This window comes from Electrophorus electricus, chromosome 18 (assembly GCF_041902795.1).
Source record: "Electrophorus electricus isolate QZ-2024a chromosome 18, ASM4190279v1, whole genome shotgun sequence".
NCBI lineage: Eukaryota > Metazoa > Chordata > Actinopteri > Gymnotiformes > Gymnotidae > Electrophorus > Electrophorus electricus.
The window spans coordinates 1,117,194-1,139,930 of NC_137514.1; the positions used below are offsets into that span (position 1 = coordinate 1,117,194).

The 22,737-nt window shown below is 39.1% G+C and overlaps 1 protein-coding gene and 1 pseudogene across 5 annotated transcripts; both read right to left on the reverse strand.

Annotated features, from left to right (window-relative positions):
• Positions 1–1,323: 1,323 nt before the first annotated feature.
• Positions 1,324–12,639, reverse strand: LOC113569421 (integrin alpha-M-like). 5 transcript variants are annotated; one of them, XM_081700693.1, is made up of 16 exons: positions 12,595–12,639; positions 9,966–10,159; positions 8,835–8,965; positions 8,339–8,409; positions 7,638–7,760; positions 7,303–7,373; positions 6,914–7,055; positions 5,942–6,043; positions 5,363–5,442; positions 4,991–5,069; positions 4,595–4,696; positions 4,467–4,505; positions 3,321–3,422; positions 2,829–2,858; positions 2,485–2,595; positions 1,324–2,364 (listed from the first exon to the last, which is right to left on the reverse strand). In XM_081700693.1, exons 5-16 carry the CDS (start codon positions 7,719–7,721, stop codon positions 2,077–2,079), a joined length of 1,230 nt encoding a protein of 409 aa, XP_081556819.1. In that variant the 5' UTR covers positions 7,722–7,760; positions 8,339–8,409; positions 8,835–8,965; positions 9,966–10,159; positions 12,595–12,639; the 3' UTR covers positions 1,324–2,076. The 5 variants fall into 5 exon arrangements, 4 of the variants coding, with proteins under 4 accessions (XP_081556819.1, XP_081556818.1, XP_081556816.1 ...); XM_081700692.1 differs by having other exon boundaries at positions 8,339–8,436; XM_081700690.1 differs by having other exon boundaries at positions 8,339–8,493.
• Positions 12,640–14,304: 1,665 nt separating this feature from the next.
• LOC113592296 (WAP, Kazal, immunoglobulin, Kunitz and NTR domain-containing protein-like) lies at positions 14,305–18,468 on the reverse strand (annotated as a pseudogene).
• Positions 18,469–22,737: the final 4,269 nt, after the last annotated feature.

The window sequence follows — 22,737 nt, forward strand, 5'->3', positions numbered from 1 at the left end:
AAAGACTGTAGCAGGGAAGTGGGGCTTAATGGACTAAGACACCGTAGGCCTGTTTAGAGACTTATTCATTAGTTCAGCATGTCTTTCACCAAGCACGTTGTGTAATTAATCAAGTAATTATATCACTAACAGCTCAGTGGTAATGATTAGTATTAGTAAACAGGTTACAGACGGTTATTGCTCTTTCGCTCGCTCTCTCGCTGTGTGTGAGCAGTTAGGAGACAAAGTTGCAACAGAAGCTTGTGTTAGTTTCAACAGCATCACAGGCACCACAGAAAGGACTCAATGGAACACACAATGATAAACAGGTTTTTATCTCCAGCTGTAAATATTTATCTGTCATCCCAAGAAATTGAGTCCCAGTCAAACCTGAATGCTGGCAGAAGCGCATGTGCTCTCGTATCCACAGGGAATAGTTAACCACTGAGCTGCCCCGCATTCCCAATGCTATATTATTGAATATCCCTTACTCCGCATGGCTCTACTCCAGAAATAGAAATGGCATGTTCACATAAATGCTCAGTTTTTGCATGCAAGCTGTAGAAAAATGTAAATTTAAATTTTCTTTAAATTGTATGTACAGAAAATGAGACCAAATAAAAATGGCCCCGTTTTCTTTCTGGTGTTGAAGTGACACCAAATATAAGAGTTTGTAGCAGGAACTTTACTGCAAATTAATTTGAATTTTGGGCTCAATACAGCCGACTAAAGCTTAAAACAACAGTTTTCCCAACACTTACTGGAGACAGCGTGGATGATAATGTGGATATTTTTATTTAATTAACAGTCATTGCTTTCATGAGACACTTTATTCAACAATGTAGCAATGAGAATATCATAAAACATGCAGGCTAACATTTGTACATTTTTGTAATTTAGCTCAGCTACAAATGTATTTTTATAACATTATTTGATACACTGACATTTTTGAAATTGCCAGTAGTCTTTGACTTTCTCACATTGCCCACCATGTATAGTCGAATCCTATTCGCTAAACCTGGATAGCCAGCTGAATAGAAACTGGCTAGCTAGCTCATGTTAGCTCTTAACTTATGAAATGTGGGTCTAATTTAACTAGATAATTTGATCAGCCTCTATTTAAAACACAGCATGGATTCCGCTCTTCGGGTTTAGACAAGTTGATGTGATCTGATTTCCAGCCTGTGCCCTACTCACTAACTGGGTGGTTATGTTTCACACGGAGGCTGTCAATCAGTCCGCTGTGGTCCACGCCCTCACAGCAGAATGGTAAAAGACAACAGAGAAAAACGAAAATTCAAAACATAAAATATTTAATGTTGTTTTATTCTAAAAAGGTTGTAACTGGAATATAGAACACTTTTTTTTTTGCAAAAATATTTGTATTTCACAGGTTTAAAAAAAACAACAATTCTGCAGGGCCTTTAAGTGAGAAAAAGATATTGACATTAACACTGAAAACAGTGCGGACATAATAATCTAAAAACACTTTCATAATGAGCAAAAATGGAGTTAATTCAATACAAGGTTATATATAAATTCACAGACATGCACACAATGCACAGTGTACACTACAGTTAATAATTTACATGCACAGCGAACACTACAGAGAACCATTTGCATGCATTTTGGACATGTATACCAGCCTATGTCACTTGCATTGTTTTTCAGTAAAGATTTCGAATGATGTAAAAATAACAGGCTTTGATTTTCATTCTGGCACTTAGTCTGCATGCTGATACTGAAATGTAATGTCGTGTGAGTTGCATTTGTGTTTCAATTTGGCACCAATTCTTCTCCATATCATACCTAACCCTAATTCTAACCCCTGAACCAGAAAGAAACAAAATCTGCCATGCAATACAAAAAACATAAAAAGAAACACACACATGCACACACACACACACAGTTTGGATTTTTTCCCCTTAATAATAAAAACCTTCATTTAAAAACTGCATTTTGTGTTTACTTGTGTTATCTTTGTCTAATACTGAAATTTGTTTGATGATCTGAAACATTTAAGTGTGACAAACATGCAAATAAAGAAAATACCAGGAACGGGCAAACACTTCCACACCGCTGTGTGTGTTACACTCCTTACTCTTGGCATTTTTCCTTCGCTGCATTGTTATTTTTTATTTCTTCCTTTTCTGTTTCTCCAGAAGCGATGAGAGGTTGTCCTTCACGTGCTGGTGACAGATCCTTTGCCGTTCCATTGGAGTTAGTACTACACACATCTTCCTTCCCATCATGCCCCACTCCAGGGCCAGTCTCCACCCCACCTTCCCCACACATGTCTCCTTCCCCGAGCTGTCCTTCCTTTCCACCTTCCTGTTCTTTTTCGTAACACACTGAGTATGGTCCCTTGCGTTTAAAGAATCCACACTAGAATGGATGACAAACAGGAACCATCAGAGATACAGAGAGAGACAGCCCAACACACAAGTGAAGATCTATTTGTAGTTAATGACATCATAAGTGAAGAACACACTGATGGTCTGTTACCTTCAACAGCAGCACTGTGATGATGATGAGCAGAAGGAATCCACCCCCTCCCCCACAGCTCCAAATCATAATCATATCAGGTGGAACAACCATCTCAATTCTCACACTGACCTGATAGCAGACATAGAGAAAGAACTTACAAACAGTATCAGACATCGAAGACGACTTACAGACGGCATCACACAGGAAGTCTTACAGACAGCATCAGACACAGAGGAAGACTTAGAGAGAGCGTCAAAATAGAGCAAGTATTTTACATGAACAACAAAACCCGATAGCTGGCAAAACAAGTTTATGGTAATAAATGGTTTTTATATATTTGCTTCTTGTTGCTTGAATGTTACCTCTGCTTTGTGGCCTTTGGAAGGATCATCCTGTAAAATAAAAGAACATGAGAGAGAAGAAATAAACAGATGAATGCAGATGGGTTAGGATTAAATGGATAACCTTATCTGAATTAAACAGATAAACTCATCTGGATAAGGGTTAAGGTTAAACAGATAAACACATGCGGGATGAACAAATAAACTGAGATGGATTAAACAGATAAATCCATCTGGGTTAGGGTTACACGGATAAATTCAGATGGGTTAGGATTAAATGGATAACTTTAGCTGGATTAAACATAAACTCAGCTGGATAAGGGTTAAAGTTAAACAGATAAACACATGTGGGATGAACAAATAAACTCAGCTGGGTTAAACAGATAAACTCAGCTGGGTTACGGTTACACAGATAAATTCAGATGGGTTAGGATTAGCATTAAACAGACAAATTCAGATGGGTTAGCATTATAGATAAGCACATAAACTCAGCTGTCTGATCAGTGCTCTCACTGCTGGGCCGCTGGATATCTGAGTATAGCGATTTTGATTAAAGCCCAATTTAGCGTAGGGAGAAAAGACATCCTCCAACCTGAACTCATGGAAAGACCATCTCTGCAGAGTAAAAAACAAACATAAATAGATAAATAAATAGAAAGTGAGAGAAAGGCCAAAAGGAACATAATGAGAGAACAAATATTAGGTATTATTTTGGACAAGTAAATTATAGGCATATTTAGCTGACTATGATGGGAGAAACTCAGCAACAATTTGCAGCAGTTTTATAATACCAAAACACCCATGGTTAATAAGAAGAATGAACACCAGGAACAGCATTCTGTCAGCTTCAGAAGCGTGTATACCAGGAACAGCATGTATATGTATCGTGTGCTTGTAAATATTCCTACAAATTACAATAGTTATGATGACTGCATTCCATGAAAAATAAATATAACGGATTACAACATCTATATATATATATATATATATATATATATATATATATATATATATATATATATATATATATATATATATATATATATATATGTGCATTACTAAAGTATGTGAAGATCTTGTCCAAAATTCTTTTTTGTGAGTAATTTTATTTTCAAGTAACAAGTTTATGGCTACCAAAAAGCACACTGAAGATATAAACACTTCTACCTCGAACACCAGCGCTTCAACCTCAGACATCAACTCTTCTATCTCAGTTCTACCTCATACTGCAACACTAAAAGCCTGTTACCTGCTTTCACTCCTGATAAAATACTATACTAATTGATGTATAGTTTTTTTTTCCTTATTTTAAAATAATTGTTGCACAATATTGTTTTATAATAAAGTATTGTTATTATATATTTTTTTTAATCAAAAAAGCCCAAACGATATCCAACCCCAGTCACAGCAGACTATGACACGACCCAGGCAGAATATCTGTGGATGAGAGTCCATGCACTGGGCCGCAGGGGGCATAGCAGGGAGTGAAACCTCCTTCTGCTGCAGTGAATGTATTTTCCTGAAGCTAAAAGTTTCTATTCAGTGTCAAAGCTTCTTACATGATTATTTTGAAACAGAATCCATTAATAAAAATAAAACTGGCAGTAAGCATTGGTCTGATAACAGAGAATGAATGAATGAATCTCAATATTGACTTACAGAGGAAGGTTCCATTATGATGCTACAGTTATTCATGTTCTGTGAAGAAACATGGTGTATTACTGTGAATGATCTGAACAACACGCATATGGAGAAAAGTAAATATGAATAAATGAATGAATGAATACCTGTGACACACTGATGGTGTGTTTGTTTAGAGTGAAGTTTTGTAATGAAGTTTTGTAGTGAAGTAATGAAACAGGCAAACCCTTCAGTCCCAAATTCTTCACCTACATACATACATACATACATACATGCAAACACACACACATACACGGTGGTTTTAGCTTAGTGCATCAATACAGAGGTTGTGGGTACAAATCCTAACTGCCATGCAAACACAGTTGGGTCCCTGAGCTAGGCTCTTAACCTTCTCAACATGTAATAAATGTGTATATATATGACCAAATAGAGGTGTTCCATCTAGCCTAGCTCTCTCTCTACATATTCTCACACAGAGCAGCATAGTGTGGGGTATATATAGTAGAGAAGGCTCTGTGTTGTTGCATGAATGAGGTACCCACGCTGTAGATGATGATGACAGGCTTTGGGCCCCTGTCTTCAAGAGTGAAAGGCAGATATACTTTAGAGAGCTCTGGTACACTGGAGAGTCGGGGTAAGACAAAAAAAAGAGGAGGAAGAGAAGTTGCTATAAGTTCAATTTAGTGCAATCTACATCTACACATAACTGTCATCTTTCATTTACACCTACTTATAACTGTCATATTTCTGTTACATGCTCTTTCTGTTTCAGTCTGACAGAGTGAGAAGCCCCTCTTAACTCTCTCATTCGTCTTGCCATTTCAGGGTTATGGATAAACGATCTTACTACTACAATGATTTTGGCAAACTGAGCACAGAACAGTTACTGTGTGGTTTATGATGGGTGTGTCTACCTGCTGGCCACAAGGGTCATCTCCAGTGTATCATTCCAGTTGTAGAATCGAGAGATATGAAAAATGCCCTGGAAAGTTGCCTACAACAGTTGACAGTGAGCATTGTTCTGATAACTATTTAATAACTTTCTCTGTATTTTGTAATTTTCACATTAAAATGTAAAGTTTCATGTCGTAGTACAGTACATGATGGTACAGCATAGCTTGTTGTACTTAAAAAGCAGAGCATGCATTTGTTTTTAGCACAGCATGTCTTTTTGTTTAGGCATAGCATGCAGGTTTTAACATAATGTTTTAGTAAGGCACACCTTTTTAGCACAGCATGTCTTTTTAAGTAGCATATTTTTAAACCTCATGCTCGTTTTGAATAGCATCTCTACAAAGGCATGTAAGGGGAATAATGTCACCTGAAATGTTATAATTTAGCCAGCAAACCTGATTAATGCTGATCTGTAGCTTAAAAAGGCATGCAATGCTAATAAGAGGGAAGATATATTTATAAAGGTGTACTATGGGAGTTGAATGACACTATGGGAGTTGAATGCATTTTCAAGGCACTGAGAATAAAGGAAGGTTTACGTTGGTCTTGCTGCGGTACACTGGTCGACTGATACTGCAGGTGGTTTTATTCAGTGCTCCATCATCCCGATCTCCACAACTGGTCAGGGTCCTCCTATTGGCCTGGAAGACACATTATGTGTAATGGTTCCAATGGATGGACACTCTGATATAATTAAAGAGTAATCACCACTTATAGGCTAATGAATGTGCAGGGAAGTGTTGCTGCCTGTGATGGAGTCCGTAACAGTGGCAATGTTTCCGTTCACTATGCGTGCATTTTGTAAGCAATACAATGAGACAGAAGAATGAGAGTTTCACAAGCAGCAGCTGACATCTAGCAACACTGACATCTAGCAAAAAATAATTTTAAAATAGTTTTACGTAATGAATTAATTTCCTGCAAAAATGCTTCCATCATGAATTTCATGTATATGTCTGTGTAAAAAATATTTTGCAGTTGCTAGTTGTCGCATGACAAGAGAGAGCTGGCTAGAAGGTGAAGGGGAATTGGCTTAATGGATACATTTGGGAGAAAATGGATTAATCAAAAATAATTATTTTGTTTGGCTTCCTTGATTTTTTCAAAGTTTACTGATCATAGTGACAGAAACAGGACAGAAAAAAGAAGATAAAACAGAAAATGGATTCAGAGAGATGTGATGTAAATCCTGTGAAATGTCATGTTTTCTTAATTGCGTAACTTTCACTATCAAAATGTTTCTGCAACACTCAAAGTTTTAACATGAAATAGAGAAAGGTTGTCAATGTTACTTATAACTACCGTTTCCATCACCGACATCAGCAAATATTTCTATGCATTACAATGTTTTCCCAAAATTACATTTCAAAAGTTCCTCAGATGGGGGAAGCCAGACTGGTGCCACTGGTCTCAATGTTCTGCTAGTTTTGATCTGAAGTCAGTTCAGTGACTGTATTCTCACTGAGCCTGCAGTCACTGTACTGGTAATTCTGATCTGGGATCAGCTGTACCTTAATGGTCTCAAACTTGGAGAGTGAGAGCCCAGGGGAATAGTGTAGCACAATACTGGTGTTGAAGGAATTGTCTCCTTTATTCAGCAGAGACACAGTGATGATGAAATAAGCCTGATCCACCACAAGCAGTGAGCTGTTCCTGAAACAAACACCTCACATTGTTTCATACAGCTCATGGCCATCATGTTGTACCTTGTGTGTGTGTGTGTGTGTGTGTGTGTGCGTGTGTGTAACAAAACAAACACTTCACAATGTTTCATACAGCTCATGACCATCATGTTGTACCGTATGTGTGAATCAGAACACACACTCCACATTGTTTCATATAGATCCAGATTCATATCCACAACATTGTATGTGTGCATGTGCTTGTTTCTGAATCTTACATGAATTTAAAGTCCAGCTCTAGATCTGCTTCACAGCTCACATTCTCACGACAGTTTCTTTGAAAGGGAACCTGGTACCACAGTAGTGATCAAGTCAAACACAGACAGAACTGAAATCTCCTACTTCAGTGAGCAAACGAAAAATCTCATTATTCATATGATTCACTTTATTATGTAATTGTTTCTTGCACAAATGATGAATCAGTCAGGTAGTAGTTTAAACAGAGATTCTACTGATTCAATGAGTCCTCATCAGCTTGAAGTTTCATAAGCCAATCACCTTACAGAGTGCCCCAACGCAGCCAATCACACAGCCTGAAAGAAGCATGGCTCACCTCCACATAAGCCATTGTCCTGCTGTCCATGTTAAGAACAGCACTGGAGCTGCCTGGTTGCTGTTCAACCTGGGAGAAATTCATCCGGATCAATAAAGGAGACAAAGTGTCCTTCACACAGTTCTGAAACAGAAAGACAGCCTTTGTTATAGATCATGAGGAGAGATAAGGTGGGTCTGTGGTGGCATGTAGGTGCTGTGGGTAGATCAGACATGACCACCACAGGTTAGACCTCCCTGCACCTGCTAGAACGTTTGCAGCATATTGAAATTAGTTCAAAGATTTCTGGTGTTATACTGTATAGTATTGTAATGTTGGAGCAAAATTCTTGAAGTAGGTGGATCTCCAGGAACATGTTTTGGAACTTCTGGATAAGATGAAATTGTAACATTCTGGCATGTAGACTGTATTGTTTAAGAACTCCTGGTTCATATGACACTGTTACACACCAGCATGTAGACTGTGTTGTTGAAGCAGGAATGTTGTGAACTGAGCAGCACAGACTGCAGGAGACTCCTGGATGTTTTAATGGTCTGTTCAAAAAATGCTCGACTGTCCTGTCTCACAGCATCTGCAGTGATCTTAAATGATATATTCAGACTACGGTTTACATCACCTGAGGATGATTTTTTTTTATATATATATATATTTTTACTGTGTTCCAGGTAGAGTACCTTTAAATGTATTCTAGGTGAGCATACCTGTGCTGTTGGTGCTCTCTGCCATGGTGAAGCAGGTGGTGAGGGTAATTATGGGAAATGTAGTTTCAGTTCTGAGGATGCAGTCGAAGTTGTTGAGACTGATTTCAGAGGGGGAGAAACTGAGCTTTGCAGAAACAGACAGAACTGGTCTAGCCCTGAAAGAGCCACACAAATCACAGGCATAACAAACAGAACTCTAGGAATACCTCATAGAAATGATCAAAAATACAGTTAACATAACAGACACAGCTCACAAAATGAACATTAGTAAAAAAAAAAAAAAAAAAAAAAAATGTATACAAACAGCAATGATGTACTTGGTTGGCTATTTAAAACTGTTTTGTTTTTTTTTGCTTGCTCAGTGGAGCTACTGGATAGATTGTTAGTTCCTTAGTTGACTAGTTGGGCTAGTTACCCAATTGCAATAATTACAATAAATTGTAATAAATAATAGTTCTAATAGTTTTTTGCTGTGTTGTTGGGGAATTGTTCTTACATTAAAAGCACAACCATCCCTCGTGCTCCCACAGTGATGTCCTTCAGTCTATCTCCACTCATGTTCATGACTCCATCAATTGCCAAACCAAACTGCTGCAGCTTCTCAGAGAGGGTCTGTGCTGGGATTCGCTACATGCACAAACACACAGGTTTATATGTGTTCCGTTTGGTACGGCTAAAACTGAGTGCCATGTTTGACACTACTGATCATATTTTCATGAACAAACCAAAAAAGATAAATATAAAGTGAAATATATAGTAAGAGAGTGCAATATATTGTACATCAATTTTCTATTTTTGTAAACATCTTGACTTTTGCACTGATATATAGTTACACATGATACACATTCACATTATCACTTCAGCAAGCCACACAGCAACACATAACTGATGGCTTTGTTAAAAACAGCTTGAATGAGCAGGAAGTTCTTTCATCGAAACTCTGATGAAACAGTAGTACTGGTATTGGGCACTAGGGTGCAGTATAAGGAGGTAAAATGATAGGCCTGCATTACACCAAGATGTTAAAGTGCAGCTTTTGGTTATACAGAATAAACATCAAGATCCAGGATAATACTTGGGGGGTGTATGTCTTGTGTGTGTTAGGGTTTATCTAGCTGTACTGGGGGTGTATGTCTCGTGTGACTTTTGGGGTTTACCTGGCTGTACAGGGGGAATATGGCCTGTGTATGTTGGGGTTTACCTGGCTGTACTGGGGGTTTATGTCCTGTGTGTGTTGGAGTTTACCTGGCTGTACTGGGGGTTTATGGCCTGTGTATGTTGGGGTTTACCTGGCTGCACTGAGTGTGTATGTCCTGTGTGTGTTGGAGTTTACCTGGCTGCACTGGGGTCATATCTCCTTTTCTTGTTTGGGTTTTGAGGTTTAACTGGCTGTACTGGTGGCATATGCCTTGTGTATGTTTGGGTTTTGGGTTTTACCTGGCTTTACTGGGGGAATATACCCTGTGTGATGGGGTTTACCTGGCTGTAATGTTTGTGTATGTCCTGGGTGTGTTGGGGTTTACCTGGCTGTACTGGGAGCATATGCCCTATGCGTGTTTGGATTTTGGGTTTTACCTGGCTGTACTGGGGGCATATGCCCTGTGTTTGTTTGGGTTTTGGGGTTTACCTGGCTGTACTGGGGGCATATGCCCTGTGTGCGGTTGCCGAGGTAGATGTACACTGCTCCTCTCCCATCATCCTCCAGTGGAGCTCCAACAGTTAAATCCTGCAGCTCATCTCCATTCAGATCTGCTATCGGTGCCATGTCCCAAACCGTCCCTGAACACACTCACACACTTCTTGCACTGTCACCAGCTTCAGCTGCACACAAACAGAAAGGCCACACAGTGAGGCTTTTAGTAATTATCACACAGAATGCACTGGGAAATTATTTAATTGAGAAAAACCTTTTATTAAACAAAATAGGCAAAATGACCAATTAATCAATCAATCAACTGCAAAATGGTGCAACATCCAGTCAGACAGTAATCAAAAGGCAACAAGCAAAACCAGAAAGCCCAATAATGAGGAGCACAGAAGAAATATAATAATAAATAAATAAATAGGTTATAAGTTTTTAGTTGATATTCAGGGATTATGTATCATGGATTATGTACATTGTGTCTTGTTTCATTAATGTTTACTAATGTTACTAGACAGTCCAACTCTTGGGTGAGGTTCAAAGGTGAATGAGATATTTCTGATGCCCCAGGACTATAGAATAATTTAATTATCTCTATAAAAGCATGTCACACACTATACATTTTAACTCCAATTTGAAAACGTATTTATTTTCCCAGACATCTGTTAATGAACATTCATTAGCATTTAGTCATTTTGCTTTGTCATGTTGGTTTGGTTTGGTGCTGGCTTGAGTTTGGTGATGGTGTGGGTTTGGTGTTGGTTTCTGTAAATTCTGTATTCATTCCCTAAGGCTGCTTGTGTCTCAAATATGTTCCCCTAACTCACTATCCAGCTGGTTTACAAAGGTATGAAATACTAGGGGATAAAATAAACATTATTAAAATAAGACATAGAAGAAATTATTATTACTAATATTGAAATGTTATATAATTAAGATGGTAATAGCCCCACAGCAATAAAACAATACAATAAAATGATGAAACACTTTGTTGAGGATTTGAGAAAACCTAGCATTTAGTCACTATGCTTCCTCATGTTGTCCCGACAAACAGTCTCATGTGGCCTTTGATTGGTTTATTTTATGTCTGTTTTATCTCATGAGTTTTTCTTTTTAATACTTTTTTATTCATTGAATTTGACTGAAAAGCACCTTGGTCCACACTTGTATCTGTCAAGTTCTGGGAGCGAACAGAGGTGGCATCAAACGAAGTATAATGTTTATAAAGTTTAATAGAGAACAGGGGCAATCCGAAGACCTAGTCCATAAACACACAAAGGTAATATTCACACTACGGTCCACGAGACAAACATAGCAGTAAGGGAACAGGCAAAGAGAGTAATACAGAGACACAGGCAGTAATCCGATAAACCATGAGAAACTCACAGTGTTAGTGAGGTTACAGAGTATAATCGTGAAAACTATCGGTCATCTGATTAAAATGAATAAGATACTGGAATACCAGATTATCTTCCAGACTGAATTATCTTCTGTTTATTTGGCAGTACAGAGGTGTGTGTGTGATATACAGTTGCTTGCTGCAATTTCCACTCTGTATTGTATGTGTTCAGGTGTGCGTGTGTGTGGTCCTAAAGCACACAAAGAAGCAGTACATATACGTGTGAATCCACATCCACATCCACATCATCTTACACTTATAAAGTATAAAAGAATTATACCTTGACATCATAATATTAACGATATATATTAGTAGTGCCTATTATATCGGCAGATGCTTGCATAGAAACAGCTGTGTAGGCAGAGGAACTAGTACAATGATGTAAACCCATAACCCTTCCTAAGCCCAGAATTAACAATGACTAAAATTACAATAAAGTTTATAATTACATCAATTAGTTATGTTAATGAATGTAAGTAATTAACATAATTAATTTATGGTGTGGCTTAATGTTACGTGTTAGTTTGTCTATTTAAACCTCTGTCCATGGGTGCACCGTTGTTGGTCATTGTAGCTGTGTAGCGTAAGTGGCTATGTCGCTACTTATGTGTTAAAGTCGATCTATGTAAACATCGCTGTATCCGTAACGTTAGTCCGTGTACTCACCGTTAATGTGCATGTGTTCTTCGTTGTGTTTCTATTTAAACCCCTGTCCATGTGTGGTACCTTCGTTGGTTACTGTCGCTACCTGGGTCTCTTTGTGAGTCATTAATGTAAACAGTAGCTGTAGCAGGTAACGTCTGTGTTTGTTTCCACTTTTTCGTATTTAAGTGTATATCGTTAGTGTTAAATGTTCACCTGTGTAGATGTATCTGAGTGCCACTTGTGTTGTCAGTGTTTAATGTGAATAAATGTCTTGCACGAACGAGGAATTCTGTGCGTCCTGCCCTGCGGCACTCGGGCACTCTATGATTTTCAGTGCAAACTGTTTTACATTAAACTGTTTTACAGTGCAAACTGTTTTACATTAATTACATTACATTAATTACAAATAATAAGAATATTTTAGATATAACCAGTTAGGAAAGACACATTAGAGTAAAATAAGGATTTACACTAAGAGATAAAAACACATTAAGTAGGTTTGAGATTAAGACATAAAAACAGTAAGTAAGGTTTAATACTGTAATAAGACAGTAAGTAACGGTTTCCTACCCCAGAGTCTGTAAATCAGCAGCAAGAGAGCTCTCCACCTCTCCATAGCCAGGTCTCCTTTTCACTGATCTTTGTGTGTCTCTCTCCTCCCTCCTCCCTTTTTTTGCACTTCCTTGTAGTTTTGCATCTGTGGAGGCGGGAGGGTGGTGTGCAGCAAAAGCATTCAGCAATTAGAAGTTAAAATTAATGTGTTGTGTGTAGTGAGGTAAACAATGAGATGTGAGTATACTGTTTTCACATGGCAAACATTAGAGAGCCATTAGTAATTGTAATTAGAGCCTTATCAGCACATTAGTGTAGCTGGAACTAAGACTTGTACTGGTACATGTTGGTGTAACTGGTACTAAGACTGGTACTGGTACATGTTGGTGTGACTGATACTAAGACTGGTGCTGGTTCATGCTGGTGTCACTGGTACTAAGACTTATCTTGGTGTTTCTGGTACTAAGACTGGTGCTGGTGCATGTTGGTGTCGCTGGTACTAAGACTGGTGCTGGTTCATGCTGGTGTCACTGGTACTAAGACTTATCTTGGTGTTTCTGGTACTAAGACTGGTGCTGGTGCATGTTGGTGTAACTGGTACTAAGACTGGAACTGGTACATGTTGGTGTGGCTGGTACTAAGACTGGAAGTGGTACATGTTGGTGTGACTGATACTAAGACTGGTGCTGGTTCATGCTGGTGTCACTGGTACTAAGACTTATCTTGGTGTTTCTGGTACTAAGACTGGTGCTGGTGCATGTTGGTGTCGCTGGTACTAAGACTGGAACTGGTACATGTTGGTGTAGCTGGTACTAAGACTGGTACTGGTGCATGTTGGTGTGGCTGGTACTAAGACTGATACTGGTGCATGTTGGTGTAGCTGGTACTAAGACTGGTACTGGTACATCAGGGATGACTTTTACCAAAGACCTTTAACATATCAGATCTGCTGTTTCTGTTGATGAAAGTGGTAAAGCAGGGATGTACATTTCCCACGGTGATCTATGTGCAAACCACACACACTTTATTACCCATACACATGACACTCTCTCACTCATATGCTTTGAGCAGCCTAATTTTACTGAGAAAACAGCTTCAAGCAATATTTCTCTTTTCAGGTAGAAAATGTGTCGACAGACAGACCAAGCCCATCAAAGGGAACATACATTTCTCTTTGCTTTCAGCTAGTTTAATGTTTGCAAAAAGCCCACAGTAAGTACAGATCTAATTATGTAATCTTGACCAAATCAACCCAACATACAATAGGATGTCCAACATTGTTTTAGAGAGAACAGTGAGGATTATCAATATGAATTTGTGCAGAATCAGGGAGGCGTCCTGCTGAAATGGCTGAGTAATAGTGGACTGAATGTAAAACTGTAAGTGTGGAGTGATGTCAGAGTTGTTCTGTCTTCAGAGCTGATCTGCCTATAAAAACTAGTATCAGAAAGCTGCTTGATTGCTTATTTCTTGTAAATTACATTTTAAAGTCCAGAGTATTCCTTTAATTAAGTTTTTTTAGTTGGTTTATTGAATGTATGTTCATAATTTATCACAGGTATATATATATATATATTGGGGGAGAGAGAACGAGAGAGAGAGAGGGAGGTAATAAAAATAGCAGTAGTACAGAGAAACAGACAGAGGTTCTTCATCATACACGCAAACACAGACACAAAATGTAAATGCTTTATTTAAGTAGACAAGTAAATTACAGTAAAATAGAATTTAAAATTGTTTAGAGAAGGGCTGCACTTCGGCCTCTTCGTCCTCCCCTCCTCCCTCCTGCTCCTCGTACAACTCTCTCTCTGCCCGCCGCACCACCGACAGCGGGAAGTCGGTGCGTAGCTCACCCGCGGAGTTGCGGGCGATACAGGTGTAGATGCCCGTGTCCCATGTCTGGGCATTATAGACCACCAGCTGGCCAATGGTGGTGATCACCACATTGCCATACATTTGGTCTGGACGCATGACCAGTCGTTCCCGACGTTCTGACTGCTTCTCCCATGTGACGTCAGGCTTGGGATGGCCAATCGTGTCACAGTGGAAGCTGACGGTGCCGCCCAGGTAGACGGCCTGGTGCTGGGGGCTGGAGTAGAGGGTGGGGGGGAAGGGGGCGGAGGAGGTGGGCGTGGGCTGGGCGGTGGTGTCCGGGGGCAACAGGCTGGTCCACAGGCCAGACAGATGGTATCGGCATGTGACCACACTGAGGGTTACACCCTGAATGCATGTTCCGCATCCATGTAGTAGCGGTTGAAGTAGGTGAGGCCGTCGGAGGCACAGGTGGAATTGGGCTCACTCTCGCAGCCGTCCTGGCACTTACATACCGGCTGCCCCTCCCACGTCACACACTGCCCCCTGTTGATTGCACAAGAAACCGTTGCAGCTTGACGCACCGCCTGATGACACACTCGCACTTGATTGGCCATCAGGAAGAGCGAGGGTGCTGTTAGGGAAACGAGAAGCCACACAGCTGAGGAGACTGCACACGTTAGCACAGCACTTCTCAAAGTCAGCACAGTCCTACAGCAAACACACACACACACACATACACATACAGCATTTCCCAAACAAATTACAGCCCCACATTCCTAAGGCGAAAATACACACACATGCATATGCACATCAACATGGAACTAGCCCTTCCATGTAGGGTGAGTGTGTGTATCTTCTTGTGGTGGAAGCTGGGATGAACCTCCCAGTGAACCTTTACCCAGAAAAGTAACTTTACTGCTTACACACTAAGACATAAATGACATATTAATAGACAGACCCAAACCAACCGATACACACACACACACACACACACACACGTAATGCTGAAACACTTGAACATGTATATGATATCCTTGCACATACACACCCAGACTACGTATATATACATATTAATATTAATTCACAATTGCATATTGTGCACTCGCTGGTCACAGATTTCCACGCCTCCCATCTGGATCGCCTTGGTCCTAGGGGCTGAGGGGGCTGAGGGGGGCTTGGGTTAGGTTGTCTGGTGCCGCCCATCAGAGGGGGGATGTAAAACTGTTCCTGAAAATAGCATTAGACCCCCATTTTCTATTTTACATTGTCTTGGAGTGACAGCAATTCTCACCTCTGTGTAACGGGGGAAGGGGAGGGGGTGACAATCATTTACTTCCCAAGTGTTTCCAGGGCCAGTGGCGTGATTGGCAGCTGTTTCATCAAATAGAGGGTGCTAAGACAAAAACGTAGACCCCCCACTTGACTTATTTAGTCATCCTTTTAATGTTGAAAAGTTTATGCACTGTCGACCAGCGCTTCAGTGTTGTTAGCAGATAGCGTAGTGCTATCTCTTACTCGTACAGCCATAAGAATGATTTGAATGATTTCACCAATACTTTTGGACATCATGGAAAGGAAGAGGCTTATTTTAGCTGAAGTTTATGCAGAGTTCTTTGGGTGCTGCTAGCATGGACTAGCTTCGATGTTTCCATTCACTGCTGGAAAAATTCGTAATCCTGCTACAAAATGTAAGTATAAAACGAGAAAGTATACTATTTCTTTACAGTATTACAGTATTTACAGTATTTTCCCCAGCATTTACAATATTAGCTACAGTATTTTCCCCTAATAACAATGATGCTATGAAGCTAATATTGTTGTAGAACTTACTAAAGTAACTCACTATGATGTTTTAGCAAACTTGATGTATAGTGATTGATGGCTTTGTGTGCTTTTGGAGAGGTTTTTGGACACTGTTGAGAAGCCTAGGACACCTAGTGGGAAATACTGTGTAGCTACTAGTCTTTTCATGTATATGCTCAAAACTGTTCAATTTATTACACAAGACCCTGGTGAATTAGGAAGTGTAGAGCATGAGTGAAACTGAATCTCCAGCATCAATAGACACATTATACACCGAAAAAAATCAAAGGCATTTTATGGGGGGGTTTTTTTGTTTGTTTGTTTGTTTTTTTTGTTTTACATTTTCTTCTATATTAGGTGAGCTCAAATGGAACCTAAATGATGGACAACTAAGCCTGGATATGAATGGATGTGTTGTCCCAAGTGTCTACTTCAATTTAAATCCGGAATGATTATTGTGCTATGTGCACAATTTCAGATATCTGGTGTTAAAGTGAACAAGTACAAATCGTTCAAAAATTAGTTTAAAACTGCACGTGCAGTAACAGGTTAATATGAGTTGATATCTTCGAGTGTTAACCAGCTAACTAACACCTCTTGCAAACAACTGTTTTGGATTTGTGTGATAGGCTGTGTTAACACATAAAACTAGATTTACATATAAATGTTTATATTTACTGTGAAGGTTCATACATACATGCAGATATGGCAGTTGTTAAAATTAGCTGTTGCCTTCAAAATAGAAGCATGTAATTGCATTTCATTCACAGTGTACAATAATTTACATCTGATTCCTGATTTGAAATGCAGGCCAGCCAGGGACATAGAATGCTGGTCTGTTGTACTGGCTAGGACACATACTATGAGTCACTTACAAAGCATTTTTTGTAAGTTGCTCGGGATAAAGGCACCTGCCAAATTCCATAAATGTAAATGGTCTGCTTGAATTGAACAGGATTGTATTTCTTCCTCATTTGCAGATTAACTGTCTGTAATCTCACTGAGGAGTTTTGTAAATCTACAAACAGAAAAATCCTCCCTGAAAGAGATTAACTTTAGTTACAGCAACTTACAGGACTCAGGAGTTGAGCACCTCTCTGCTGGACTGAAGAGTTCATACTATAAACTGGAGATACTCAGGTAAGATATTTGTAAATTAATTCTTGAATGAATGAGCAGAGCTGTTAAATAATACAAACTCTGTTTATTCATGAACTCATTCTTGAATGGAAATGTTAAGACAGTGGAAATGTAGAACAAAATCACAAAGGCAAGTTTCTACTTTTAAGATTTTTTTCTAGTAAAATTGGAATATAAAATGATTATATAGTAACAATAGAAAATTAAAGAGATGTACAATAGTACAAACTCTAATTAAAGAGAAAGACATGGTTGAATGTGTCTCATATTAAATAAATGTGTCAATATCAAAGATTTGAATTATATTTTCCTCTTCTTACATTTAAACTGTTTTGGTGTGACTACACATCATCATACTGAACTGCACTCTGTACATATTTACATATTTACTCCCTCTTTACAGACTAGCTGGCTGTAATCTCACTGTAAAGTCTTGCTATTATCTTATATCAGCTCTACAAACAGAAAACTCCCCCCTGAAAGATTTGGATCTTAATAACATTCATCTGAAAGACTCAGGAATGGAGTCTATAAATTATATTTTGGGCAGCTCTCTGCTGGACTAAAGAGTTCACAGTGTAAACTGTTCACAGTGTAAACTGATTAACCCATGAAGGCACTGTAGTACAGTTTTATAAAGGCTAGTATGTCGTCTTTAACAATCTCCAGACATTATTTTTAAGAAACAAAATCCATCTTTTTGGATTATGTTAGATTTGATCACAGGCATTGTCTTCTGAGAATAAACCTCAGGATGTTCATAAAACTGATTACCTTGTAGACTATCCATAAACCATTCACCACACAGATGTAAACTAATGATTTTGGAGTCATTGTTAGGATTTGTCTTTTTTCCACTAAAGTTAAACTTTGACATTAGTCTTTGTAAGGAAAAATTCCCACCTTTCCTTAACCTGTCCCTTCTAATCTCACCATCCCGCAAAGGAAAGGATCTATTATGCACAAAAGAATTCTCCTTGTAGGAAATTCTAACAGGCTTTTAGAACATTTATTTTGTCCAGGCATACTCCATAAACCATGAACAATGTGGTCAAAATACTGTTGACTTCCTAAACCAACCGCACCTACTTCTTGCTGATTCTGAGTCAGCTTTAACTTCTCAAGTGCAGTCATGTGGTCAAACAAAAAATAACAAAATGTTTTTTAAAAAAAAAACATGTCTACATTTAAAGAGTGATTTGGTAGATTCACCTAAGACCACAATAGGACTTCTTCATATACAAATTGAAACATAGGAAAGTCCATATAGTATTTACTTTCTATCGGGAGCAAAAACAGCGGAACAATTTTACTACATATATTCCAACGTCATCATAGTTTAGTGATAATTGATAATTGATAACTGATTAACTGATAATTGATAATATAATTTATTGGACTCTAGATTAGGAGACTCAACATCAGATCAAAGGATTTAACTCTGTCTCCACACTCTGGTAATGATCTGGGTAACACTGGCAAACAGGACAGGTCACTGGGCTCTACATCATTAAAAAAAGAGTAAATGTAGTTCAACCAGTGGGATTTAAATGGCACTTTAATGGCACTTACTGTAAGGGTTGGCACCAGGCAGAGGCCCCCTCTGCCCTCTGGTGTTTAAGACATAGCTGCTGGTGCAGCTGTTTTCATTAGACAGGAACGAAGGTGAATTACAGGGGTTTATTGGAGCACCATGAAGAAAACTACTGTTTGTAGTAGCCGCTCTGCAGAGTTTTCTGGATAAAAGAGATGAAAAGACCAGAATCATCACAGATCAGTCATCTCCTGACCCCACAGGTGATCACACCTGTTAGAAGCAAAGGGTCAAACCACTTGATGGTTCAGGATTATCAGGAAGCTTCTTCTTGAGTCACAGGTTGTGGTGTCATTATTTGCACTGTATGAAGTGATTCTTAGTCTTGTAGGTGAAATGATAGAATGTTCATTCTTTCTAGATGAGGACAAGCAGATTATAACAAAACAGTTCTATAGTAACTTTTTACTCAAAATGGCTCAATAGGAACAGAATTCAGTGAAGACCTTTTTCTCAGCTGGCCCAGTGTGTCTGAGAAGTCCCTCCACATGTTGAAGACAAATCCAGGGCATGTGGCTTAGATTAATAGCAGAAGTTTAAAGATGCCCTGATTTATCCTGTGTCGCCCCCTTGAGGAATGGAGTTATTATCTCCACAGACACACTGATGCAGTTATATGGATTAAGGACAAACAGTGACACCTGGTGTTGACTTTGTTTAGTCATTTGTTTTAGCGCTTCAAAAATGGCGACACCTTTAAATGTCATGTGGAACTTTAGAAGCAGGAAGGTGTGAACAGGCATAAGGTTTACAACCCTCCCTTATTTTCTGAGTTTTTATCAGATTTTGTTCTTGTACTTCTAGTATTTTTACACTCATTTGATTGCTAATTACATTTTGGACATTCCATAAAATAAATCAGATGGAAAAGAGTTCATATTTTCCAAGTCATTTAATTATTGAGGAATGTTGGAACCCCTGTAAGGGAACCTAATAGAAGTGACTTTGGAAACCCAGGAACCAAAGGAAAGGTCACTAAACACACACACACACACACACACACACACACACACACACACACACACACACACACACACACACATACACAATGGAAAATGTGTATGTACATCTCAGCGATGTGATGTTATCATTTGTTATTACACACTTATGTAGGGTGTGTTTCTGACCTTAATTTTATCATCATAGTAAGATTAAAAAATACAAAAGAATATACTGTTGTGTTATGTAAAGTCTGTTGTATCTAGTGTAGAGTGTATTGTAATATCTGTTGTATGTACAGTAGGGAATATTGTAATATCTCAAAATATCTTGTTTAGTATATCTCTGATAAGTGCATGAAAAGTAAACCGAAAATATACTCACTTATTTTTAGTTTAAAATGAGTATACTATTAGTACACTTGACTAAATCTTTGTTCCTAAGGGTAGTGTGTGTGTGTGTGTGTGTGTGTGTGTGTGTGTGTGTGTGTGTGTGTGTGTGTGTGTGTGTGTGTGTGTGTGTGTGTGTGAGAGAGAGAAAGAGAGAGAGAGAGAGAGAGAGAAAGAGAGAGAGAGAGAGAGAGAGAGAAACCAAGACAAAGTAGAAAAACTGAAGTTGTTGTTTTTGTGCATGTGTTCGTGTAGCAAAAACACAGAATTTTATGAATTATTGAAAAGGGGCACCACCCTAAAATACAGAGAAAATACGACAACTAATGATGGGGAAGGACCAAAGGTTTAACATTTATCAGTCTCATTCCTAAATTAGTTCATGTCTTCTGCAGTGACCAAATACCACTGTTTCAAATATATTTGCCATGATGACCAACTTGATGACTAAATGGGAAGTTTATTGATTAATGAATAAACAAATTATTGACATTGTGAAACTGGTGTTATAGTCTACTATGGTGGACTTGCCTCAGGCGTTCAGAAAACCTAACGAGTGACAACTGAAAGAGAAAATGAGGGAGGAAATAAATCCAACAGTAACAATAAACAACAACAAAGAAAATAACTGGGATCAGAGAGGAGAACTCTTGCTCACGCAAGAGAACTTTTAGCTATGGTGCTACCTCAGCTAAGCCTAAAAAAGCTAACTAACCTAGCAGTGAGTGTCACTATGGGAGGGTTGCCTAAAGGGGAGGAAATTCAAATTCCTATTATTATATAGACTAACGAGGGGAGGAAATATTAACCTGAACAGAATTATCTCTAGCAGTTCACTATAGATGCCCTGAGATAGCATATGAATGGAACAAATATAGCTCTTAGGTCAGTTTTCAAGGACAATTGTCAATTTGGCCTGTCAGTTCATAAAAAGTGGTCACTGAAGCTTAGGTGTGGCCGTGGTCGGCTGGAAATAACATCCGATTCTGAATTTCCAATGCACTGCCGATGACCACATATCAGAGGTTTTCCCAAATCGGAAAGACTGAGCCTCACCAAGAGTGTAGAGCTCAGATGGATGGTTCCTTGACTTTGCAGGTGTCAATGCAAGAGTGTATCCTAAATGTAGTTTGTAGAACTCTAAGGTTGGCTAATAAATACTAATTATTCTTGGCCAAACAGGATTAATTCTAACTTTACCCACGCTGTGAAACAAAAATTTGACTATGTTGATGGGCAGTAGAAAACAAATTAAACTGTTTACAACAGACTAACACACTAGATATAAGATGAACATAAAATAAGATGTAATGATGGAGGTTTAAACAGAATGCGGGGACGAGGCACGTTGAACAAAAACATGCGTTTTTAATTTACATATAACATTTTAACATACATATTCTACATATTACTCAACACACACATACACACTACTTAGGTCAAACAAACTCAAGGATAAGACACGAGACTTATATACACGCATGACAACTACACACAACAAGGATCAGGTGAACAACACGAGAGGGCATGGCAATACAGACAAACCCACACACACACGGAGACGTTTGAGCGGGGGGGCATACAGTGACATAAGAACTATGCTAATTACTTAATGCTTCTCGCAAGAGGTTCTAACTTCTTTTCTGGATGCAAATTTTCCTCATGTTTAACCACCTAAAAACCTCCCTTTTCATTTCTGAGTATCAAGCGATATAAATTATCCCTAGGTCCACTCATGCCTATTCATGTTCTTTTGTCTTGTCTCCAGCTTGTGGTCCACATATATAGAGTGTAGATGTTCTTATAAGCAATATAAAGCACAGAATTATATATAAGAAAGCAATTACATTTTCATCAAGAAACACACGACTTAGAGACAGAGTTGGTTCCTTAGAGAGATCGAGGAGCACAGAGGAGAGATACAGAGAGAGGTAGAGGGCATGATAATTACACGTGTATGGAACTGTACTATTAATAAGTAAAATAATCTTCCTCTATCTTGTGACGCTGGCGGCACAGAGGGAGCAAGAAGTGTGGTTGCTAGAAGGTGTTCTTTGTTGTCCATAACTAAAGGCACAAGCATATAGCAGCAAAAATGAAACAAAAAGTAAGTGCTTGTCATGGTTCTCTGTGTCGGTTCCCCAACAGGTAATCCTCTAATGCGCAGCGCCGTCCCTGCCGACCTGCAGGCTGAAACAGTGGAAGAGGGGAAACAAGGGACAGGTGCACATGGTTAGTAGGCTGGTGATCAGGAGAGGGGTAGGTGTGTAGGTGATCGGGAGAGGGGTAGGTGTGTAGCTGATCGGGAGAGAGGGGTAGGTGTGTAGGTGATCGGGAGAGGGGGTAGGTGTGTAGGTGATCGGGAGAGGGGGGTAGGTGTGTAAGTGATCGGGAGGGGGGTAGGTGTGTAGGTGATCGGGAGAGAGGGGTAGGTGTGTAGGTGATCGGGAGGGGGTAGGTGTGTAGGTGATCGGGAGGGGG